General features: G+C 39.2%; 2 protein-coding genes and 1 long non-coding RNA gene across 4 annotated transcripts; all 3 read right to left on the bottom strand.

The window, feature by feature from the left end:
- Window positions 1–3983: 3983 nt before the first annotated feature.
- ubxn8 (UBX domain protein 8) lies at window positions 3984–11084 on the bottom strand. The gene is made up of 8 exons (XM_062554728.1): window positions 10911–11084; window positions 10619–10747; window positions 9409–9482; window positions 8660–8782; window positions 7966–8103; window positions 7606–7647; window positions 7261–7335; window positions 3984–6367 (listed from the first exon to the last, which is right to left on the bottom strand). Exons 1-8 carry the CDS (start codon window positions 10996–10998, stop codon window positions 6197–6199), a joined length of 840 nt encoding a protein of 279 aa, XP_062410712.1. The 5' UTR covers window positions 10999–11084; the 3' UTR covers window positions 3984–6196.
- Window positions 11085–12862: 1778 nt separating this feature from the next.
- On the bottom strand, window positions 12863–14580 carry LOC134101073 (uncharacterized). Its single transcript, XR_009941344.1, has 2 exons — window positions 14524–14580; window positions 12863–13538 (listed from the first exon to the last, which is right to left on the bottom strand). It is a non-coding gene; the product is annotated as an uncharacterized LOC134101073 (long non-coding RNA).
- Window positions 14581–15983: 1403 nt separating this feature from the next.
- mat2al (methionine adenosyltransferase II, alpha-like) lies at window positions 15984–24616 on the bottom strand. Of its 2 annotated transcripts, XM_062555098.1 has the most exons (9): window positions 24436–24616; window positions 19601–19678; window positions 19051–19173; window positions 18735–18847; window positions 18414–18554; window positions 18003–18221; window positions 17474–17656; window positions 16907–17040; window positions 15984–16494 (listed from the first exon to the last, which is right to left on the bottom strand). In XM_062555098.1, the coding sequence occupies exons 1-9, from the start codon at window positions 24512–24514 to the stop codon at window positions 16392–16394; spliced, it is 1173 nt and encodes a 390-aa protein (XP_062411082.1). In that variant the 5' UTR covers window positions 24515–24616; the 3' UTR covers window positions 15984–16391. The 2 variants fall into 2 exon arrangements, with proteins under 2 accessions (XP_062411082.1, XP_062411083.1); XM_062555099.1 differs by lacking the exon at window positions 15984–16494 and having other exon boundaries at window positions 16903–17040.
- Between the last annotated feature and the right edge of the window lie 16 nt (window positions 24617–24632).

Genomic DNA, 24632 nt, shown 5'->3' on the forward strand with positions numbered 1-24632 from the left:
AGAGCAACAACTGTGTCTTAGACAGTCATACCATTATTTATAGGACTAAAACAGGATATTCTTGATGGGAGTACATAAAATGAAAATAAAAGACCTAACATGATAAAGAAAAGTTGTTAATAGTCCAGACTCCCTAAGGGAGGTTGACCTCTGAAGTCATGGACAAGTGTAGCCAGTGTGACAGCAACCTGAGTAGACATTTAGCAGCTTAAGTGTTGTCTAATTACTGGATATTTTCCTACACCACAAAAGTACGTAAAGACATAAACAAAATAATTGAGTCAGCAGCAATAGCAGCAATATACGGTAATGGTAGCGTAATGGCTACCACTAAAGGAGCTGGGCTGGCATACAGGAGCCTTAAAGTTGTGTGTTTAATTCCCGGCTTCCACTGCTGTGCCCTTGAAAGGCACTTAACCCTGCGTTCCTCTAGGGACACTGGCCCTTGTGTAAGTCACTTTGGATAATAGCATTTGCTTAATGAATAAATGTGAATTAAAATGTTAAAACATGGCTTAAATTCCACCCAAAATACTCCAGACAGAGTATGTCTGCTCTCATTCCAATGGAGAAACCTGTAAGCAGGACAATTTTAGCCTACTGAAAGTTCTTGTGTTCCAAACTCCAAGGTAATTCTCTTTAATACACTAAAACCATACTTTTTTTTCTATATATGATGGGCTTCACACAAAATATGAAATATCCTTAAAAGCTTTAGAGTGTGCGTGCCTGCATGTACTGTTACTACTGTAGGTGTGTGTGTATCTGTGCATGCGTGTGTCTTTATGCATGTGTGCGTGCATGCTTGTGTGTGTGTGTGCGTGTGTGTGTGTATGCGTGCGTGCATGTCTGTCTGTGTTCTTTTTGTGTTTTTGATGTATGTGTGTGCATGCGTGTGTCTTTATGCATGTGTGCATGCATGCTTGTGTGTGTGTGTATGTGTGTGCGTATGTGTAGCTGATATGGCCCATGTGAATTCCACGAGACTTGGCATGCAATAAAGAGTGTCATAATGATCCTACAACTCCAATTTCGTGCTGTTTTGACCATGTCAGCCAGAGATACCTGCAGTTACAAAACCTCATATTTGCTTTTTCATTTTTAACTAGGTGGCGCTATAAATCAAATGAGTGGTTCGCTTCACTGCACGGCGGTCATAATAATATGGTTATGGTTATGGGATTTGGCAGGCGCTTTTGTCTTTTGTCCAAAGTGACATACAAATAAAAACAATACAATAGTTGTGACTGCCGCTAGGCCGTATATAGTGGTCATATAGGGATTGTCAAAGTTATTTGTATTTATCTATTTCTAAGATATACCGGGACACCAAATCACCGGGGCACATGAAACTCGATGGGCATGTAGCTCTATTAGAGTTTTATGAAAAAAAAATAAGTTTGGTTCCCCCTCCCACGCTGGGCCCCCCAAAACCCCTAAAATGCAGTTTTCCTAAATAATACCGTGCCACCGAGGAGAAAGATTTTTTTTATGGCATGTTGGTCCTAAGGGCCCACATCAACCTAGCCCATGACCACTCATTTGTGATTTGCACCCGCCCAACCCCCCTCGGCAAAAAAATGAAAGTGCAATATTATATTGCTTTAATCGGCCTTATATTCAGTTGAGATGTTCTGAACTGCACCAAATTGCATGTGTATGATTAACTTGACATCCTCTAGACTAGAGGTATGGCAAGTTTCATGTAATTTCATCCATGAGGGGGTATAAAGTAATATATTTTATTTGACTATACAAACACCCATCGGCCTGTGGATGGTGGTGTTGAGCTAAGGGTTGCTGGTGGTAAGGGGATAAGAAGAGCTACGAGGCAAGACTGTCACACACACTGTCTCTCACAAATACACACACACACACACACACACACATGCAGAGACACACACACACACTTTCTCAAAAATATAAATTACTGTATATGAAGAGCTTTTCGTTAGGAATCTAGGCCTATTCAAATACATAATGCCAACTTAATTAGAACCTTGTCATGAAAGAACATTTTTGCATTGTGTTTGTTAAAAATTACTATTGGCTGATATATCATATCATATATCATAGATATTTGTTTTTGAACAAATCAAATAGCAAAATCAGTATCACCCTCCAAAATCCCATATTGGTCAGACTGGACACACACAAATTGACATACACACACACACACACATGCAGACACAGACGCATCCACACACACTGACACACACAAACATGCAAACACACGCACACACAGGCATGTACATACAAGCATACACAAAAGTTGAAAGAGTAGGGGATGGAGCAGGAGATGGAGTCAAATTGACAAGCGTGACAAGTGGGAGAGGATGTACAGGACTAAGCGACAGACATATTGTGTACCGCTATGCAGTACATTTAGTTAATTTAACAGTGAACCATTTAAAAAGTTGGTCAGGCTACACAATTGTCATATAATTGGAAATATATACCAACAAAATTAATTTGAGTTCGAAACAACTATTTCACACAAAACTATACTTTACAAACTATACATCAGCAACTGAATCTTACAGGATACTGTCACATTGGGACTCAAAACATGGTACTCTGAGGGAGTAATAGAGACTCAATTCTCTTACATGGCTGACATCATCAAAGGGAAAATATTTTAGATTGACTGACTGAATTTACGCTGTTTTGCTCAACTTAACAAAAAGGAACATGGCGCATCTGAGCTCCAATAGAGTATGCAGCAGGTGCAGGTGCATGGCTTCTGCACATAATCAAAAACAATTGAACAGTATGATTAGTTAGGCAGGGCTGGACTGGTCATCTGGCATACTGGCCATTTTCTCGGTGGTCCGACATACTTTTGGGCCGCCTCGCCGATGTAGGCTCTGTCTATGTATATATTTTTTCCTGACAGCTCAGGCCCACAAAGGGCTGACAGCGGCTGACAGGTTAATTTTCCATACTGACACTGGCATGGCCCAATCAAATTAATTAGATTTTTTTGGCTGCACCGGTGCTGACAGTGGCCCATTGGTTCATTGTCCGTATTAGCACAAATACAACCAAATACAACGTCGGTGGTGACAAAATGATGTGTTTAACAGCAAGAATTTTCCCGGGGCAGTAACTCTCGGACCCTCCCTTAGACTTTTTATTGTATTTTTGTTGCCAGTGACTTACTGTAAGTAGTCTTCTACAGTAGCCTGTAAATGTGTTTTCCAGTAATTGATACCCATACCTATTAACAGTAGTGCTACCACAAACCACCTATTTCCCAGTAAGTTACCATCAATTATATGAAATGTCATCAAAATGCCCATAATGCAATGCAAAATACAGTAGTGATACTGTGATGATAAAGTTATGGTATTTTACTGGTCATTTGTGGTAAGCATACTGGGAAATTACAGTTAAGTCTAACAGTGAATAACAATGATGGCAATACAGTGTCAATGATAAAACAACAAACACATGCCATACATATACAAATCATAACTCTAAAAATCAATTAGTTATTTTTAACTGTAATCTGAACAGATACAGTAAGTCTTGAGAACCCTCTTGAAAGATCCAAAAATAGGAGCACAGAACACTAGGCAACTCATGGCAATGCACACATTTTAAGTGGACTGTCTGCAGGGAGTGTGTCTGACCAATCATGGTGGGTGTGGGCTGCCTGAGCCAAAAATGCCAGGGCCGATTTGTTGTCCCAGTCCAGCCAGAGAATGTCTAATAAGGGACGGGCTCTGGTCCAGCCCTGTGTGAATTATATGAGGAATAGTCAAAATGTCTGACCTTGAGGTTCCGGACGGAAAGGGAAAAGGAGGGCTTTGAATGAATGTAGTCTTCATATTTGTGCATCCTTTTCTGTGTGTTGTGAATCTGATTGCCTTCTTTAGTGTTTGAATGCATAGTAAAATACACAATCACACTCAAGTAGTATGCAGGCTATGATAATGTGCATCCATATGGATGATATTCTATAAGCAATCACAATAGAAACTGATACAAAATGTATTTATTAAAAATAGAAACATTGAAAGGTTGTGCACAGCAGAGCAGGACAGATCATAAAGCACCTGAAGACATTAGTCTACTCTACTGGAACTTGATAAAAAAAAACTCAAAAAACAAACCTGCACCAATTATCCAACATCCTATACAAACAGATGGTCTAAATATAATATTCCAGGCATCCAGTCCAACGGATCAAACACAATAGATCGTTGGCAATTACTGTAAATGGAGTCCTGATGGAAAGTGCAGAAATGTCTCTGCACGGACTGTTATTAACCTGATAGGATCTGTTGTGCATGTCAGGTCTCAACTACCATGTCAAGCAAGCACAAAAATTACAGAACACACAGTTCCACCTTAAGCCTAGACAGTCTGGCCTCTGCAAACCGGGTCATGTCCGGTATGTAATCTCCTTCTACAGGTATAAGGGTATCAGATAGAAATTGTATTTGGAATGGCAGACCTTAAATGTTTCAGTGATACATCTTTAATGATGGATCTTTGTGGTCAGAGTAGATAAAAATGTAGAGGTTGGTGAGTTGCTTGACCTTTCTCAAGTAAACAGAAAAAATATTACTTTTTCTTGTTTAAATCAGTACCAAAAGTAATGGAAATTCCTGACATCTCTGACACTATTAACTATTAGATCAGTGCGAGGGCTGAGAAGCAAAAGGGCGTAAGTGACATTTTGGTCAAAATTGAGTTATATATCACCTGAAAGCTCTTGATGAGCTCTTTCGAAACTGACAAAATTATAAGTTAAATATTTATAAATACAAAGTTATTGGATATGTATGTGGACATACAGAAGCAGTTAGAGTTGTTTTGGCTCTCCTGTAAAGTTGGTGAAATGTCACTTAACGCCCTCTTGCTTCTCAGCCCTCGAGTGTATTATATGATGATGTATGAGTATGATCTTTCAAGAGGGGTCTTAAGGGCGGTACACAGAGGTACAAAAGATTTTATAAATTTCAACTGATTTTTTTTTTTATCTGTGAGAGGCCCCAGTTTAGTTTTAGTTTAGTTTAGTTTATTCACAATACCACTTCGAACAAAATATTACAGTAGGGTTATAAACTTAAAATGGGTAAAGTGAATGGGTCCCCCAAAGAAGCTAGGGAAGCTTATAGGCGGGGGCCCAAAGATCACAGAGAAGGTAGTGGTACAGTAAAAGCATACATAGTACACCAAAACACTTAACATACATTCTTACATTACATACATATACAATCATACACATACATCCCAGCGGTCCATGAAGTGACAATATTTATATTAGATATAGGTTAGTAAAAGATTATTTTTTTTGAAGATAAAAAAAAATCTTTGATTGAACAGCTTTGATCGTGTTGTGTGTGGTGTGCTTGGCTGCCCTCGGAGCACTCCACACACACTACAGGATTTCCAGTCGCAAATATTGAACATGTTTAATATTTCCGATTATCGCGCCGAACATTTTCCGAGGCAATTGTCGGGGGAATTTTGACTCTTAACACACCACACACTACAAGAGAATCTCATAAGATAATGTTAAAAGTTTAAGATAAAAGCTTAAGATATTCGGTCGTTTTCTGTCTTTGGTCGGAAGGGGGAAAATCGGGGCAAAATCAGCCCGATTATCTTTATGTGTGTGGTTGTGGTAGGCTTTAAGGCGTATCTGTTCAACATGCACTTAGTCTATTAAGCGCTTCTTATGCGTTATGGTTTGTATAACATAGTATTGTTTTGTTTTTCATGTTTGAATGAAACACTTTATTGTTTATAAGCTATTCTCCTTCATATTAATTATTTATGTTCATTAGGTTATTGCTTGAATTGATATGGTTTATTGTTTATATTGCTATTCACCCTACTGTCTGAAATTCATTATTGTATTGTTCTCATTTGTATGTCGCTTTGGACAAAGGCATCTGCCAAACAGCAATAACCATAACCATAACCATAACTGTAACCATAAACATGACCATAACCATAATAATGCACTAAATGAAAACCATATAATTCACCCCGTTATTGCCGTATATGACTTGCTAAATAATAAGTATGACAAAATGTCCTTGAAAGCCTTAAAGTCACAGAGGACATCATTGTGACATGGCACTTAAAACAGGATTATTAGTGCGGCACCTGGACACAAAAATACACTTTTATGTGACCAATAAGTGTTTCCTTGGGTGTCTTGGAGAGGTGTAATTCCTTATGTTGTGGATGGGTCTTTCTCCTCCACATTGAGCACAGAGTTCCTTACAATACCAACATCCGCCAATGTTAGGTGTTCCTCAGTCTGTAATGGTCGTCGTGGATAGGGCTCACAAATGGCATACACTGCTGGATGGTAACCACTCTTAAACATCCAGTCCACAAGAACCTATAAAACATTGTTTGACTTTTAATTCAAATTCAGCTAAGTGTTAAGTTGAACAAAAACTTGGAAAAGGTCATGAATTCCTGTCATGTAATTCTAGATCTGGATGAGAAAAAGTATTAGACCTATTAGGTTTTTTTGTCTAAAACTAGATGGCAGGAGCTGTAATATTTGCCAAACAACACAGTTGTCAAAACAGCATGGTTCTCACTGATGAAAGCTAGCTTGCTAGGTGATGCACTGTATGTATTTCATCAGAACACTTCTCGCCAGACCCTTGTAGTTCCGCCATGCTCCACCAGAGGCGTTTCGCTGAGCTCCACACAAGGGTCTGGACGCGAGGGCAATCCAAACCCCTGGGCCAGTGATCAAAAAATAAGCAACCAATCAGGAGCGCCGAAGCGAGTGTTTGATTCAAATAACAATGGCGGCACGCAGCGAGGAGTCTTGTGCTGACATTGATTCTGCTATTTCAACCGTTTTGTCGAATCTATCGAGTATTCATTCTTTAAAAGATTAACAGAGAATAGTTTTGAAGACATTTTTTGGTGGCAAGGATGTTTTTACTCTTCTACCGACCGGGTTTGGCAAGAGCTTGAAGAAGCCGAGCACGTCATTCAAGATAACAGGCAAGTGGTTTATCGAATCACATGCGAGGATGTTTTACAAGGACCCGCCTTCAGAAATACATCTCCTATCGAGAAGTCCCAGATCCTTGTGTGAAGCAGACAGCGAACTACAGGATCTGGCGAAAGTCAGGTTATTGACAGCAGCCTTAACATGTCAATATGCGGAAACAAAATGAATTGAAGGATATTATAAACACCTGCACTTTGTCAATCATAACATGCTTTCACAAAGCTTTGTTGACTGCAAAAAAAAAAACTGTAACTCACAGTAGATGGATGAGACTTCAGAAATCTCCGTTTTAATATTCTTCCGCTTAGACATCTTAATGCCACATTTACAACCTGGAAAGGAAAAATACAATAGAGATGTTAAGTGACTCATATGTTGGAAAGAATAGACAAATAAATAGATAAATAAATGTGTATTAGATTCTTTTTATAGGCTACCATTATAACATTTTATAACATTATTGACAATTTTGTGCTGGTATATTAGTACAGTCAAGTTAACTCCATCATCTGACACCGTGACAACCACTATAGGCTACACAGACATTTCTTTCTCAGTTGAGTCATGGTAGAAGAAGTAGCAGTAGTTTTGGACATGCTCACCCCTTCTGCATCTACTGGTGGTTCGTCTGGCAAAACAATAACCTAAATCAAGAAGAATATTAACAAATATTTTCCTGAATGTTCACCAAATTAAAACTTATCAAAACTAGATGAAAACAAACATAATTTGTAGAATGAGATGGAAATTACTATGCATCATAACCCATTTCTTTGGACTATTAGATTTGCCTGTTTATTGTTTTCACATGTAATGTTTAATATCACTGGACAAGAATCATATGTCAAGCTAGTAATATAAATGTGCCATTATTTAATAGACGAACATTAAAGGGGGGGGGGGGGGATTGGGGGGGGTTATGGCAGATGTTAGCAGTTAAACAAATATGTGTGTAGACTCACTCTTTTAGCCAAAGGGGGGTCTTTTTTGGCAGGTCCCTGGAACGCCATCGCTGGTAGCTTTCGCCTTCGGATGGCCCTCTGCTGGGCTGTTAACTCCTCCTGCTCTTCAATGTCCTCCTGGTCATCCAACTCTCCTTCCTGGACCAAGCAAATATTTGAGTGAGCTGTACTGCTGTGCATTGTGTTTCTGTGTTGAGTGAATGATCTAGTACAGTCATGGTTGAAATTGTTGGCACCCATGCTAAAGTTGACTAAAAAGAGGAATATCAAATCATCTTTTGGAAATTGATTTTAATGGCTTAAGTAATAAAATTAGGAAAAATCCAACCTTTAAGGACACCAATTTTCTTTGTGAATGAATAATGTATCATAAATAAATAAATGTTCTTCCCAAAATACCGAGGTCAAAAATATTGGCACCCCTATGTAACCCTATGGGAATTTAACCAAGCCATTAAAATCAATTTCCAAAAGATGATTTTATATTCCTCTTTTTAGTCAACTTTAGCATGGGGTGCCAACAATTTCAACCATGACTGTATGTAGCCAAAACAATGTGAACAAGTGTGTATGAGATGCATAATTGCAGGTATTCTTGCATTCCGGCCCACTTCAAGCCACTGTATGAGGGGTTACAACATACTGTATGTGCATCAATATATTACATACAATTCTTCATATCCATTCACATCACCCCTAATTGTTGTCCTTCAGTCAGTTTCCAGGTCTCTCCAGTCATGGCATAAAACTTTTCCTCTTTCTTTTTCAGACGAGCCTCTTGCTTTGGCTTTTGCACATTCTCTTGATAGTGAGAGGCCTACATCAATGAAATGAAAGACATGCTGAAAGAGGTTATTCTTTCACACAACCATAGAGGCATTTGTGGGCATTTCAGGGCGTTTTGGGGCAGTAACCAGGTGTGCCATGCTGTTGGAGGTGCAAACAAATGCTGCATCACCATTGAGATCACATAGTAAGGAGCTGGCTCAAGCATTATGAAAGTATTTTGTTGTGTTTAGTTGTATAATGAAAGGTAGGTTCTTCTTATAGCCATCCATGTATGTTCACTTGTGCCTCCTTGGATATCAATTTGCTAACTATAACGGGCTATTTGACGTCTTTAGAAAACTAAACATATCGGATGTTGAATTTACACCAGTCAAGATTTTTTGACGTTAATCACTCCTATGATGTATTACTATTGACCATCCAAAGTAAAGTGCCTGTTTCCAAGTTAACTGATGGTCAAATCAACCAAAAATCTGATATTGTTAGCACCTCCAAATGGTCTGTGACATAAGTTTGTCTGAACGAATATGCTCCAGGTTTATAAGCCTACTCAATACAGCATGAGGAAATGCAACAGTCTCACATACGGTAATAACAGTAGTCCATGCAAATGTATCAGAGTACATTTCTTAGACTGTTGACCTAGATGACTACCTTATTGTTTAACTTTTCCTGCTGCTCCAATCTGGCAATGTCTTGTTTAAGCCTTGCTTCAGCATCCTCTGGTCCTGAGGGAAAGTAATCAACTCTCAGTTAACGTGATTGACAGATGCATGACACGGCACTACACATCAGCTCTTGACTCTGGCCTAAGATCACAGATTGGATAAGTTGTATGACATGACCAAGGTTGTGGGCTCTATTTGACGATCAGAAACGTGGTGCAGCGCTTATTCTTATCGCAAGCAAAGCTTATTCCCATCTTACACTCAAATTTTGTGCCATGCACTTCACTCTTATGAAGCCTTGTGCACAGGGGTGTGGCAGAAGGTGTGGTCTGGTGCATGATCCAAAAATCATGCACCATGATCCAAACCGCTATCTTACACCCTCTAAAAATCATTACGCCGCTAACCAAGTTATACAGCGATAGGCGCATCTAAAAACACAGCTGAGGACGCACTGTGACGAGATGTGACCAGCCCTAGTAAGCAGTTCCAAACAACTTCTCTGCAGGATAAAAAAGCCTTTGGATTTGTATTAATTAAGTCATTCAAACATCAAGTGGTAAGTGATGCTTTCTAAGGCTATATATTTGATTGTAACCCCAGTAAATAGTGAAATTAACTGTGTAAAACTGCTTTGAAGTTGAATATGATATCACGGTGGAGTTAGTTTAACTTTGCCAATGAAATAATAGACGAGTAGCCTACAGATGTGCCTAGGCTACACTACTGAGTTTAGTGGAATACCTGTTCCACATGGTTTAGTGGAATAGGCTACCTGTTCCACATGGTCTCGCATGCAAGGATTCCTTAAAATGCACTGCTGACTATCAAAATATGATGCGCTATTTGCTGTTTGAAGTTGTGCTGCTACTGATAAAGGGAATGACAGATGTCATTCTCATTGTTTTAAGGGATGTTACACCCAAGACATCCATGACTGATTGAGAAACATAAGAACAACCTGACATTTGTTAACAAAACCACCCCAAATGTGGACGGTGGACACCCCTTTTGTATGAGCTTTTCGTCACTGACACTGACCATGCGTTTTAGATCGCCAGACTAGAGCCCTGAATGTTTTGAAATAAGTAGAGTGCAGTAGACAGAGACTAAAACATATTTCCACTGGGCAAATTAAGAATTAATCTCGGCTTAACATAAACGTTACAAAAATGAAACAGAAAATGTTTCCTGACCCTCGGTCTCCTCTTGACTTGTTGGTGGGAAAAGGACGACTTTCATTCGCGGATACAAGTACAATGCAAAGGTGATGGAACACAACAGCAGAAAGGTTCGTCCTGCCAGAAGGAGGGCATCCCTCACACCTACGACAGATGACGGTCATCAAAATTACACCTGTGTAAATGCTACATTCATGCACCCAGGTTACTGTTAGTGGGCTAGACATGAATGGGTAGACAAACAGTTACCACAACACATGTTTTCAATTAATATGCAGTGTGAACGTCAACAGAAATGTTAGCATACCGACTATGGAGTGTTTCCATGACATACAGCAAGCAAATAAAATTGCCACGGCGCAAAGACTGGCATACGGCTTGCTAACAGCAGACATCTTTCAGGAACTGCGGTATACGTCATGCCGTTTGCCGGAAAAACAACATTAGTTTGGCGTCAGTCCATGGACAGTAAAAGCCCTCTGGTTTGAATATCGTCGGTCTGCGGAAACATAAATAGGCGTTTCTATCTAAGTCGGAAACACCCCCTTTTCTTCTTTAACATCCGATCTAACATGTATGTCAAAGTAAAGGCACAGCCCGCTTTCCATTAGCATTGAACCAAACTTAGTAAAGCAGAAAGTTTAAACGCAATCCAGCAGAAGAAGTTGAAAATGGTTGTGCAGTGCATTGTTGTAGGCCTACTTGTTAAATAGATTATCCGTTACGAAAAAAATGTATTGTACTGCAGTATCACGACAGTATTCCTATAATAATTACACATCAACGCCTACAGTTAATGCAATTATTTGGATACGAAAAAAACGATATTCATAAAGTTACCACTGCATAAGCACCATGCTACTGAATTGTCAAAAGTCAGTTCTTTATTGGCCATTTGTGCATAAACCATAGACAAATTGGAATTCTTGTGCAGGCCCTTCAAGTCAAATATTTAAAAGCAGACATGACAAATATTTAAGAGCATACATGACAAAAACATGATTCATACAAGACATCAGGCAAACATTGACGTCAAATTATACTGTGTACCCAGTCTAAGAATAGCCTACAGTCCCACAGAGGCAGAGTAGTTTAAGTGCTACAGTAGCCTACAGTGCAAACCCTGCGTCCCTGAGACTGTGTTTGTGTGTGTGTGTGCGTGCGCAAGTGTCACACATCCAAGATATTGCACCCTGTCCCATGTGGATACAAGTGCATACTTCTCATATTGCAGTTTAGATATTGCACAGTTGTCCCATTGATATTGCACCGGATTTCCATATTGCACAAGATATAAACATTTTCCCATAATAATATTGATATTGCACATGATCCCCACATTCCACTGTTAGAATATTACTCAGTCACATTGTTGCTGCACAGTTGTCCCACTAACAATATTGCACCTGATTAATATTGCACATTGTCCCATTAATAGTATCGCACAAGATATTGCACATTGTCCCTAGTATTGCACATAATCTCCACATTACACTGACAAAGTATTGCACATTGTCCCCTTGTTAGCCTTGCATGTAGTCCCATATACAGTACAGTATAATATATTGCATATTGCCCTTATTCCCCTTTGTAGTATTGCACCTTTCCCATATTCCACATGTTTACAGGTTTGTCACAAGTTGTATGTGCAGTGTTTGTGTCTGAACAGAGAGTGAGCTGGGTGAAAGGAGTCTTTGATGATTCTCTCTGCTCTCTTCTGGCAGCGCTGTGCATACATGTTTTCTATAGAGGGAAGTTTTGTTCTTATGATCCTCTCTGCAGACTTAATAACATGTTGTAGAGCCCTTCTCTCAGCCTGTGTGGTGTTTCTGTACCAGACAGTGGATTGTAGGATAGGCCTACTGTACAATACAATATTGGACACAAAAATGCTGCAGTAGTGTCTTCCCTTCACTCCTTTGTGAGTCACAAATCAGCTGGCAAAGCATTACAGTCTCATAATATTGCTTTGCATTTACAAGGATTTAGCTCAACAATACACAAACCTAACACATCATTCCCCCCTCCCCATTGATCCTCCATCCCTGCAGCACCCTCTCCGATGAAGTAGTCCATAGGCTGACTACAGTCAAATGTCTTTCACTATTCCCAGGCTGTGTATCCCAACAAATTAAAAATATTGATTAATATCCTGGTCATTGAGCAAATGTGTTTAAGGTATATGGAGCATTATGTAATCAGACAGCATAGCTCAAGTTCATACTCAATATGGATTGTTCAATAAAGACACAACAACCATTTATTTGCAAAGTAGCCTAAACTTTATTATAGGACAAACCCAGAAGAGATCAACTTTTTTCATGTTTCATAACAGTTTAAGCACCAAGCATGCATTTCCCCAACTTTTGTTAGAGAACAAATGTGCAAATGCGCAATCCTGTAGATTTCGCCAATACTTTGTTGTAGAACAAACACAGAAACTTCTGCAGGCCATGCAAGATAAAATAAATAAAAGTAAAACAAAATCTTGGCCTGTGTGTGCATTTGTATTTGTAGATCACATATTCTGAACAACAAAAGAATAATTTGTAGATCACATATTCTGAACAACAAAAGAATAATTAAATAAGAAATAGATATAAACATCAAATAGCCTGCTAACGTTACATGAAACAATTGAATGGCAACTTCACTTCATTACTAATAACATTACTTTCAGAACCTTTTGTAATTTCAGAACCAATCCATACAGTTTCATAGAAGACCATGATACAGGGCTAAGGGCTTAACTATCAATCTCATACATACCTCCATAATGTACCACCGTTTTCAAATGGCTCTGCATGTGCGTTTCCACCCTGGCATAGTCACCCTTGTACTCTAGGCAGAAAGGGCAGTGGAGCAGCGTGCATCCTGGGTCTGAACAACTTCGTAATTGCGGCTTCCGACCGCTAGACAGTATGGAAGAATGTAACTGCAGTGATAGGAAGACATATGGAGAACATTAACTTATTAGAGAACATTATCCAACTTCTGCTAAGATTCTAGTAGTGATCAACTAACAGGCCTCTAAAGTCAAACTGACTATTCATGGATTTCCATCAGGTCCCTTTCCACAGGTGTATACAATCAAGCACCTTGATTATCAATGCAGACTGCATGGTGCTTGATTAATAAACCTGTGCAAAGGGACCTGATGAAACCCATGAATTCAAGTCCATTTGCACAGGTGTATTAATCAAGCACCATGCAGTCTGCATTCATAATCAAGGTGCTTGATTGTATACACCTGTGTAAAGGGACCTGATGAAACCTATGAATACAGTATTAGTAATTGTACTGGTCAAACGTTGTAGAACTCCTAGATGTCTTTGTTTTACATGACAACTCTCAATAATTCTTTATGTCAATAGGAACATAACAAATGAACCTTTTGGTTTTTAATTATGGCATCACTCATGTAGCATATGCATCACATCATTGCAAGGATCTTCGGCATAGCCAAAACAAATTCAGCTCGATTCAGCTCCACTACAGTCACTCTAATCAGAATTTAGGGTAATTTGGTGTTAACTGTAACCATTTTTGAGGCCGTTTAAAACGCACCAAATCAACAGGCCACCTGTTCACCACTCAACAGCCGCAGCCACAGGTAACCCCAAAGTACCGAATTTAGTTAGGCCTACGTTACGTCTTCACTTTATATGGGTTTAGTTGAAAACAATGTGCGTTGCTGGCATGCTTTTAACGTTACCACATAAACACGATGACTAATTTTATCACGTATCATTTTAAGTAGGCCTACATATTTTCATACAAACAAACAAGCACCATATCACAAGCAAACAATCTATTCCTCCGTTCTGCTTACTTTCGCCTTGCTACCCATATTCTAATATAACGCTGGAATTGCTTAAATGGTAGTATAAGACATAGTTATAGATATAGAAGTTACTTACGTCTCATCGGTTTAGCTGCAATTTCTCTGCTATCGTAGCTTCTCCGTGGCTTCGACGAGGACTTCAGAGGACTTTTACAAACTGATAAAAGGAAGTCAAACTCCGGAAATTAAGCATTTCCCAGAATGCAGTGCAAAGCTCCTTCTGATTGGTTGACTATTCACGACAGGAACGCCTAATTGGGGAGTTTCTTGCAACATATGTAACGCCCATGCCGCAGACCGACCCTCCTCTCTGGTTTGGCATCTTCAAATTAAAAGTCGTCGACGTTAGAAGTGGAGACTGGTCAACATATTCGAATAATGTATCACTGACTGACCGATAATACAGCTTTACATTTCTATGTCCAACACTCAACTAAAAATCATATCATATTTGGCCTAGACTACGTTTCCTCACCCACACTGACATGATGATTGACATTCCAAATGATGGTGCATCTAGGCCTACAATTTTCAAATGTCATTATTTGAGTATACTACAATCAATTTAAGATGGCTCTACAGATCGTATCCAGTGAGGCATAACATACAGTAGCCTACAAGAAAGGGCCTAACGGATATTGTTACAGTGGCAATAGGCAGTGGCCACGTTTACATGATGTTTTTAATTCTGAATTAGTTTATTCAGAATTAAATAGATCGGAATTAAAATATTCTCCTTCGAGTTTACATGGAAATAATAATTCCGAATTGGCGTTTACATGGAACATACGTTAATTACGCTTTATTGTATTCTGCTGAACGTCTGGGGGTCGGGAAGGGTTCCGATTGGACAGGCGGCGCATGAACGTAGACTAATAAGGTCTACCGGAAGAAAACAAACTTTAGCTGGCTAGCAACTTTTTTGTCATCTCGGGTTAACGTTACAGCATGGACAATAACATAATGAAAACGGGTTTCACAGTAACTCTGATAATAGGCCTACTATTTAGCCAGCAGCTCGAGAATATTGTCAAGCTTCACGTTTGCTAGCTGAGGAGGAGAAGACTGTCGGAGAAGGGGGGAAGAAGACGGAGCCGAATTAACCATGAAACGAGCATGCGCTTCTTCTTCCTCCTTGTACGAGCATGCGCCAAACAAACGGAATAAACTTTTAATCGGAATAAAGGTTTACATGATCAAGGAGGGGGGTTAATTCCGCTTTAACATCGGAATAAACCAACCACTTAAATCGGAATTAAGTTTAATTCTGAATAATCATTTTCAAGCGGAATAAGCGTTTACATGGTCTCTTTTAAAGCGGAATTAACTTTTATTCCGATTTAACTTGGTTTTATTCGGAATTAAAGCTCTCATGTAAACGCAGCAAGTGACCTATTAAAGGTGCATTTCAAGGTAATAATGATTTAATCTTAAAGGTGCATGATTTCACTAGCCTACATATAGACAATGTGGCTGGATCAAATAATTTACATCAAGAAGTAGAACAAATAAAAACCAATAGGGCCCATATACTGCAGTTGCACAATAGTGTTTCTTATTTCATATCATACAATTTAACATGCTTCTTAAGACAAAATGTACCAGGCAGAGTCCCTTATTAGACATTCCCTGAAATGTGCCTTAAATCATAGTTTATAAAATGTAGGCCTAGTGTAGCCTGGCTAGTGCCTACCACTTCTCAAATGAGACGTGGTCAGGCAACCAGACATTCATTTTCTTGTATTTGAAAAAAATGCACAGATCCATTCATTGGGCACCACAGATGTCTATCAAATGCGTCTGTGCATAGCTCATCATGGTGTTGCTTTCTCCCCTGTTCTGTGATTGGTCCACGCAAGGCAGGATGGGTACACCCAGGCTAGGCCTAGTGTGCAACTCATTAGAAATGATTTATGCTTATTGGGAATTTTATTTCTTGATATTTTAGAGTACAAGGGTTTTTGGCTTCTCCCACGGAAACTCATCTCTTCCAAAATGTCCATAGCAGGCAGTGGCTTGGTAGATGGGTTTTTTCAGACCCAGCTCCCTACAAAGAAAAACATAATAAACTGGTAAGAGAGAATTTGCAATTTGTAACAACTGAATGGATAATGGTCAATAGCCATCGTCAATCTTGGTTTGTCACAGATGTAATTGATTAAACAACTTTATGTTCCCATCCCACATTCCTTTGCTCTATGTTATAGGCTAACCTGCTTTGAGAAGCGTAAGTACTTTGCCCTTATTGCAGGGTCATGCTACTGTACTTCAGCAATATGCTGGTATGGGACCTGTTAATGTTTAGTTATTGGGTTATCTTCTCAATGACATATACTTAACTTAATCATGTATATATATACGTACATATTTCCACTCACTCTCTCTCTCTCTCACACACACACACACACACACACACACACACACACACACACACACACACACACACACGGCCTACTCACTTAACAATCACTCCTGGCCTCAAGTCGAAGTTCTTATTCACAATTTGAAGAAGCTCATCCTCATCCAATGGAGAAGTGCCATAGTGAAAAAGAGATATGGATAAAGGATGGCTCACCCCAATTGCATAAGATATCTACAAGATAAAGCAAAATGAACATGTTTGTTTGTAGAAGCATTGATCATTCATCATGAATTAGTGATCTATTAATATCTTTCTGTTCTTGGGTTTTTGCCCGTATACAGAAGCAAGGGTGGGTGTATTTACAGTCAGCTACCAAAAATAGATAACGAATGTTTCAAAACCTCCATAAGCAACTTTACGGAGACCTATCAGAGGTAAACAGTAGCCTGATTTTATTTAGACAGTAATTCAATGCATGTAAATGACTACAGAGTGCTGATATATAGGCCCTATACAGTATACAGAATAATATTATTTTAGTAGTATATTGTTTTGTTGGTGTGTTGCTGGTTTATTGAGGTGGCAGCAAAAATACCAACCCATTCTTTTCTCAAGGTATATGACCCCACCGACCAGGACACTCCTGCACCCACTGAGGTCTCACCTGAACTAAGACCCGCTTGCACAGCTTTGCTTTCACCAGAGACTTGGCTACCCAGCGGGCCGCATAGGCCCCAGAACGATCCACTTTGGAGCAGTCTTTCCCGGAGAACGCCCCTCCTCCATGAGCTCCCCATCCACCATATGTGTCCACAATTATCTTTCTGCCAGTGAGGCCAGCATCAGCCTGGATAAAATAGGACTCAACTGAGAAGGCGTCTAAAAGGCAAAGGCTTGGCCTTGGACCTACTGTACGTGTTATGGTATCAGTCCTTCATTACTTAATAATTAAGATCTCTTGGAGATCAATGAAGTATCTATCTTTCTTTCTCTCTATCGAATATGTTCCAGAACAAAAGTGTTTCTATGGGAAATGGGATACATGATCACTTGACAAAATATTAAAATGCCATACAAGTTGAAGCCTAGTAAAATATGAGATGCAAACATTTGACATTGTTAATTGCTGGCATACCATTCAACATATTTTCAGTGAATCTGATGCCAAAACACCCTGAACTATTTGAACCTACCCTTGGTCCACCTTCCAGAAACTTCCCACTGGGCAAAAGGTGATAAATGGTCCTGTTGTCAAGGTATCTGGCTGGAATCACTGCCTTAACAACCTTTTCCAAAAGCTGCAGTCTGATTTCCTGCGCAGTGATGTCAGGGGTATGGTTGACTGAGATAACCACAGTGTGAACACGGAGGGGTTCCGTGGAGCCCATGTTCTCCCGATACTCCACAGTAACCTGCGGAAGACAAGAGAACATAAAAGTAAGTTTATGGCAAAATTATGTTTTGGTCAATAGACAACTTAGAAGTTTAATATAATGTGACATGTGAATGAAAAATATAACAGAGGGCGCATGCAGTCATTCTTTTGCAGATGGATTCAAAATAACTGAAATAACTGTCTGTTTAAGACGATGTACATCAATCACCTGTGATTTTGAGTCAGGCATAATCCAGGGACATTCTGTTTTAGACAGCTCTTTCATTTTAGCATTGAGTCGATGTGCCATGAGAATGGTCAGTGGCATGCACTCCTCAGTTTCATCTGTTGCATAGCCAAACATCACGCCCTTAGATATAAAATACATATTAAGAGTTCAGTCAAAGAATTCAGTTATTAATCAGACAAGGTATTACCTCTCTAACACCCTTCAGTTACACTCTAAAGACAGGCCAGAGGAATTGGCATTCATCCCGAATCCTTCTTATATTAAATGGAGGGTGGGATCGAGGGAGGAGTTATGTCTTACTTGATCCCCTGCTCCAACATCCTCGTCGTTTCTCCCCTCAAACACACAGTCGGTTATTTCAGGACATTGTGGTTGTAAGGCCAAAAGGACATTGCAGGTCTTATAATCAAAGCCTGTGGGAATAATCAGAGCATCAGCTGTGTGAGAGGTAAATGTCTGTAATGTTGTGCTGCACTAAAAAGGAAAGTAAATACAGGGACAATGAAGATATTTTATAAACACAAAAGAATAATAATAGAAATGAAGATTAAACAAGACCAGAGAAGTTATTTCATGGGTAAACAATCAAGTGAACCATTCCATTGTTTGCACTGACCTTTGGCCGAACAATCATATCCAATTTTCTTAATGGTATCTCTCACCACCCTCTGAATATCAACAACTGCATTTGATGTCACCTCTCCACACAGAAGGATCATGCCTGTCTTAGCCACGCATTCTGCAATGAAAGCGGAGTGTAATGAAAAATTAGAATTGTATGGTTCCTGAGAAAGTGATGATGTCCAAGCAAGTGTCTGATTTCTTATCTCATATCAACCTAGATTCAATGTTTATGGATATATTGGTATGTCATATTTTATTACATTCTATTTAGTCTAATAATAATTGCCATTTTTATTTAGACTTTATGACTTTAATACCAGGTCTATTCATTTCAGTGTATTGCAATTCGCTTTGGACAGAAACATCTGCAAAAAATTATAAACATAAACATAACAAATGTAGACCTAAATGTGAAGACAGGACCTTGGTATAAAGGTATATTTAAAGGCTAGGAGCTAAATTAATAGGTTTTCAGTAAAACATCAATAGTCTATGCATGCATAATTTTGTCAGAATGTAGCCTATGGCTGAAACAAACTTACCACATGCTACTTTGGAGTCAGGGTCCTGAGACAGGTAAGCATCCAGAACGGCATCACTAATTTGGTCACACATTTTATCTACACAAACACAAAGAATTGTTGGTGTATATTAATGAATAATAATAATAATAATAATAAAGAAAGAAAGAAAGAAAGAATAGCCTAATATTCTCAATAATAATTAATATAGCCTATTTGCTGTAAATGTTTTGAAAAGGCCTATCTTATCCATTTTATAGGCTATTGCTTGTCCAAGTTTCCACTTAATTATCCTATTTAGTGAAATATGCTGTATGGTGCCCCAAACAGTCCCTCATCTTGTAGGCAACCCAACAGGCTTGTTGCAGTCAGTTTAGGCCGTTATGTTTTAGGACAGGGCCTGTGCCATCAAGGCCATAGATATATAAAGCTAGATCCCGCATTGGGCTCTAGAACGTACGTAAATGGCGGCGCCATCTTGGTGGGGGCAAGCGTTCGACCGGAATCGGAAATTAAGCGCCGTCGCATAGTAACGGTCGAACCAGAACATGTTATATCGAAGGGTTTGGGTCGAACGCCACATAAGACACGAAAAGAAGAGGGCACGGAAGAAGACGGGACAACGAGAAGAGAAACTCACAACTAAACGTAAGTAGAGAAATTAAGTGGTGCATGTTGACCTTAAAGCACTTCCTTTATCATATTGTTTTAAACCCGAATGTTTGAATTTGGCTAGGCTACGTGACTTATCCTGTTAGAACCAGCTAGCAGCTAAGAAGAATGGCTGCTGTCTGCCATCACTTGCTTGATCACTGACTAACTCCCTTAACTCTCTGAAACATAAAAATATGGAATAATTAACTCCGTTGGCACTGTTTAACATAATGACTTGGACGTGCAAGCGGTGCTCTGCTTGATAACAGGGCACAGGTCCTGCAACATTATCGTTTACGGCATGCTAGCCATGTTTCATCCGTTAGTCCACAGTCATGCTTTTATTATGACCGTGTGTGCACATTTCAGTCAGTAAATGCTCTTAAGATTAAGCTATCAATATTCCTTGGATCCTTGGATATTTTCAGTTCAGAACCGTAAATACCTCCAGTCCAAAACATGTAACGTTTTACTTTTTTTGTAACCTTAAAACGGGGACACTGACCCAGGGGTGTCACTAGATCCAGAGTTGCACTTGAGCAAAAGCCCCCGGGGGCATTCACCTCCGTAATAATAGTTTTTATATTTTAATATTTAAATGTATAACTCTAGTGCTCTTTGCTAGACATTTGTTATTCTTATCTATAGATGGAAATATTTGTGCTGTAGCCTAAACGTTTTTGCACTTCAGAAATGTAACCAATAGTTATGATGATACTGCAATAACTTCATATCAATTTCACAGCTCAGAAATGGTCCAAAATACTGTTGGCTAGATTTAAGCACTCCATGAAATTATACAGTAGTGGTCTGGTCAGCTGTGTTGTTCAGCTAGTTAGTCTAAAGTAAGATAATTATCTTGATCGTTTTGGTAATGGCTATCTAGGTCTATACATGCTATATCTGCCTTTTCCATGACAGTCTGGGCTACCCATATCTGAGAAAGTATGATGTTATAATATATGTATTGTATAATGTGTATTCAAATTAAAGAATGCTTTGGTTTCAGAAGTTGTACTAGCTATTAAAGAAAGGTAATCCTATTGAATTACATTTGTAGTTATTATTACCGGCTTGACCACTTGACTATGTTTTCACATGCAGGAATCCTCAGATGTAAATATTCGATGTGCCGTGGCGCTCTGTGGCCTTCCTTTCCACTGCCACGAGGATGATGCCACTTTTACAAATACATGGGATGTAAGTAAGCATTTTATCTATTGTTCACATGACCATTAATGGAGTAGTTTGGAATATTGGACATGGGACCTAATTTCCAAGTTAGCCAGTGTGATATTCATCAGTGGAGACCGTTGTCTCAGTGTGATATTCATCAGTGCAGACCTATGTAATATCAGTCTGCTGCTACCGTTTTCTAGCACAGGCTGACACATACCGTTGAAATGTGCTGAAAACGGTCTCCACTGATAAATATCACTCTAGCTAACTTGGAAATGAGGTCCAGAGAAGTTACTTATTATCTCAAGTAATTATTTTAATAATGCAACTGCCCTGCAAAAGTATTAGATATTCAATTGTCACACGCTTGTTCTTTGTTCATTACTTCAGGTCTCTCAATCAGAGTTCAAGAGGAGAACAACCCAGCCCGATTTGTCGCTGATTGTATTTCGCCCTGCAGGCTGGAAACCTGCACATTTATCTCTCCTGCGTCCGTTCCACGTTTGCTGGAACCAATCACAACCTGGCTTATCCATCAGACGCACCAGGACCGTGGTCTGATTGGTTGAAGAACTATCCAAGCGTACAGTCATTTGAATTATGACCATTGATCACGCCTCTTGTGCAGTAGAAATACAGCACAGCCTCCCCAGACTAATGTTCAATCTCAAAAGATTGAGCGTGGGCTGATGATAACCAGGCTATGAACTCCAATGTTTTTACAAAACTGTATTAGCATAGTAATTAATTGTTCCAAGAACATATTCCATGATTTGATGATGGTTGAAGTTATTGTCCATGGTTGAACTTTTTTTATTATTATTTTAATTTTTTATTTTAATTTTAATTTTATATATTTGAATGTAATAGTATCTCCTACGATCTCTTTTCTCAAACGAGGTGGATAAACTGTGTGTATTTGAATTTATAATATATTTTTTAATAAAACAGTCTTTATAATATATTTTTTAATAAAACAGTCATAAAGTTAAAACTAATCAAAGTGTGCAAGTTCAACTTTCTGGAAATTGACATGCTGACATGACATTAATGAATCTATCAAATGTTATTAATTATGGTGAACTCATGGAGTTGATGTTTCTATAACTTAAAGACTTGTTGAACACAAAAATAGCTGGTGGAGACTAATTTTAAAAAAAGTTTCTTTGACTTGGCAAAACCTATACTGCAGCTTAACAGTGCATTAGATGCAATACTGTTTTTGCGAGAGGGAGAGAGAAAGAGGAAAAAAAATCACTTGCGAGACGTGAGACTTACATAGCCTACTTTAGATAAGTTGTCGTTAGCCTACTTAGCTTCCTCAGTCAGTAACAGTGGTGTTGTGAGTCGTCATTCACGGTAAATAGGACATTTACGTTGCCTATCATAGGAGTTCGTCAAGTCAAGTTGAATAATGCTAGATGCCAACTTGCCACGGTTAACTTCGACGCCTGTAGCCTAATAATGACATTGCTGCTGTTGTAGCCTACAAAATGGACTGATGTTGCCTGTTTTATCAGTTGCTAGTTTGACATGTTTTGTTCGTGCACATATCGAAGTCCAGGCTAGGTACGTGCGTCTGACAGCTTATTGGCTACCACATCTAACAGTGACATGCCTGTAATGCGCACTTTCTCTCGTATCTCTGCCGAATTTGAACGCTCCGCTTGTTTCTGTTTGCTCACTGAAACGGTAGATCGTCCATGTGAGAAGGACCCAATACATAATTTTAATCATTTACCCTGGGATTATTACCTTATTATATTAGCTATTATACAGGCTACACGTCTCCCCTACATGCATGAATTCGTCAGGGCCGAGAAAGGACCGCTTATTTACTCCCATAATTTAAATAATAATTAATTGCAATTGCAAATATAGACTTTGTTACGGCTTCCGAAAAGTTTTTTGTGAGTGCTACTTTGTTTACAGCGACCGCACAGCCCATGCTGTTGAAATGCCGCGAGGGTGAAACACCTTTCCTTTTACCGTCTCTGTGGAAACACCAGCTGTTCGTTCCAATTATGACGCGTTTTGCCCCCACCAAGATGGCCGCCGCGTTTACGTATTCCACTAATAGAACTCCTCGGCCAATGCGGTATCTAGCTTTTATATCTATGATCAAGGCCCCTAGCCTAAACCCATGAAACGAGACAGGGCATGTCACCTGACTCCCTGCATATCACCAGACATTCTCTGATATCGCACTGATAGGCCTCGGCTGCAAAACAAAGATCTAAATGTATTCTTGATTTTCCTCGCAAGTTTGACAACCCTGCACCTGTCTTAAAAACGTTACAGTTTAGTCGGGACGATACATTCCCGGGTTAAGGAATTTAAATATAAACACATTTACCCGTTTTAGACAGCTCGTTTGAAATGTCAGCCCAATTATGTGTAGGCCTACTCACGACATTTATTCTTTTAGGTCTATGCATTTATTGCCAACCTTTTATTGCCAATTTTAGCTCGCTGCTATTGTTTTCGGTAGTTCAGTCCTGTCTGAAAACTCGCAGCCCAAAGGGTTGCTGCCAGAACTCGGCGGGCGCACGTCGACGTCAGAGAACACGTTTCATTCTTAAACACCTAAAATCCATGGAAATGGCAGTATTATTTTCTAGTAAAAACGGCAAAATTCCAAGAAAGTAATCCCACCGTTTCAAAGTTAAGATAACCGAGAGTTCTTGAAGGCATGACTTTTCCTCTTACCAACGGTTGTTTGATCGCGTTTAGTGTAACTGGTGCAGGGCATTTTTATCTAGATCTAAGTGGAAAGTTCCTGAAATAGCCTACGACAATTCTTAAGAAATTATTGGTGAATAGCATTTAAGAACAATCTTAAGGACTTATTATTTATTTTCTTAGGAATCAACTTAAGATTTATCTAATCTTATCTAAGATTTATTTTAAGATTGTTAGGCTACAAAGAAGCAACAGCTCAACGTTTCATTGTATGAAACCTCGAGCTTACTTTCACTTTATGAACGCACCAAAGCATCGATGGCTTTGGACCGCACTCTTACCAGAGTGTCCCTCTCCCACAGATTCCGATGTGAAAAGGAAGGTTTTCTCCTTCGATTTGCGGCTCTCCGAGTGATCCATCTTTACAGATTTAATGCTTGGAGTACTTTCACTCGGAGCATATGCAAAGATGTAGGGTGTAATATGAACAGATTACTATTTATCACTCCTACTATAAAATCTGGTCAAGTTTGTCAAC

This window comes from Sardina pilchardus, chromosome 14 (genome assembly GCF_963854185.1).
Source record: "Sardina pilchardus chromosome 14, fSarPil1.1, whole genome shotgun sequence".
NCBI lineage: Eukaryota > Metazoa > Chordata > Actinopteri > Clupeiformes > Clupeidae > Sardina > Sardina pilchardus.

Excerpts from the sequence above, each read along its gene's own strand:
- ubxn8 (XM_062554728.1), bottom strand. The coding sequence starts at position 10,998 with ATGTCTGCTGTTAGCAAGCCGTATGCCAGTCTTTGCGCCGTGGCAATT. Across the intron at positions 8,783-9,408 it reads AGGAAAAGTTAAACAATAAG|GCCTCTCACTATCAAGAGAA; the intron begins GTAGTCATCTAG and ends TCATTGATGTAG. Across the intron at positions 6,368-7,260 it reads TGAAGTCTCATCCATCTACT|GTTCTTGTGGACTGGATGTT; the intron begins GTGAGTTACAGT and ends AATGTTTTATAG.
- mat2al (XM_062555098.1), bottom strand. The coding sequence starts at position 24,514 with ATGGATCACTCGGAGAGCCGCAAATCGAAGGAGAAAACCTTCCTTTTC. Across the intron at positions 19,679-24,435 it reads TGTGGGAGAGGGACACTCTG|ATAAAATGTGTGACCAAATT; the intron begins GTAAGAGTGCGG and ends GTGTTTGTGTAG. Across the intron at positions 19,174-19,600 it reads TGACTCCAAAGTAGCATGTG|AATGCGTGGCTAAGACAGGC; the intron begins GTAAGTTTGTTT and ends CTTTCATTGCAG.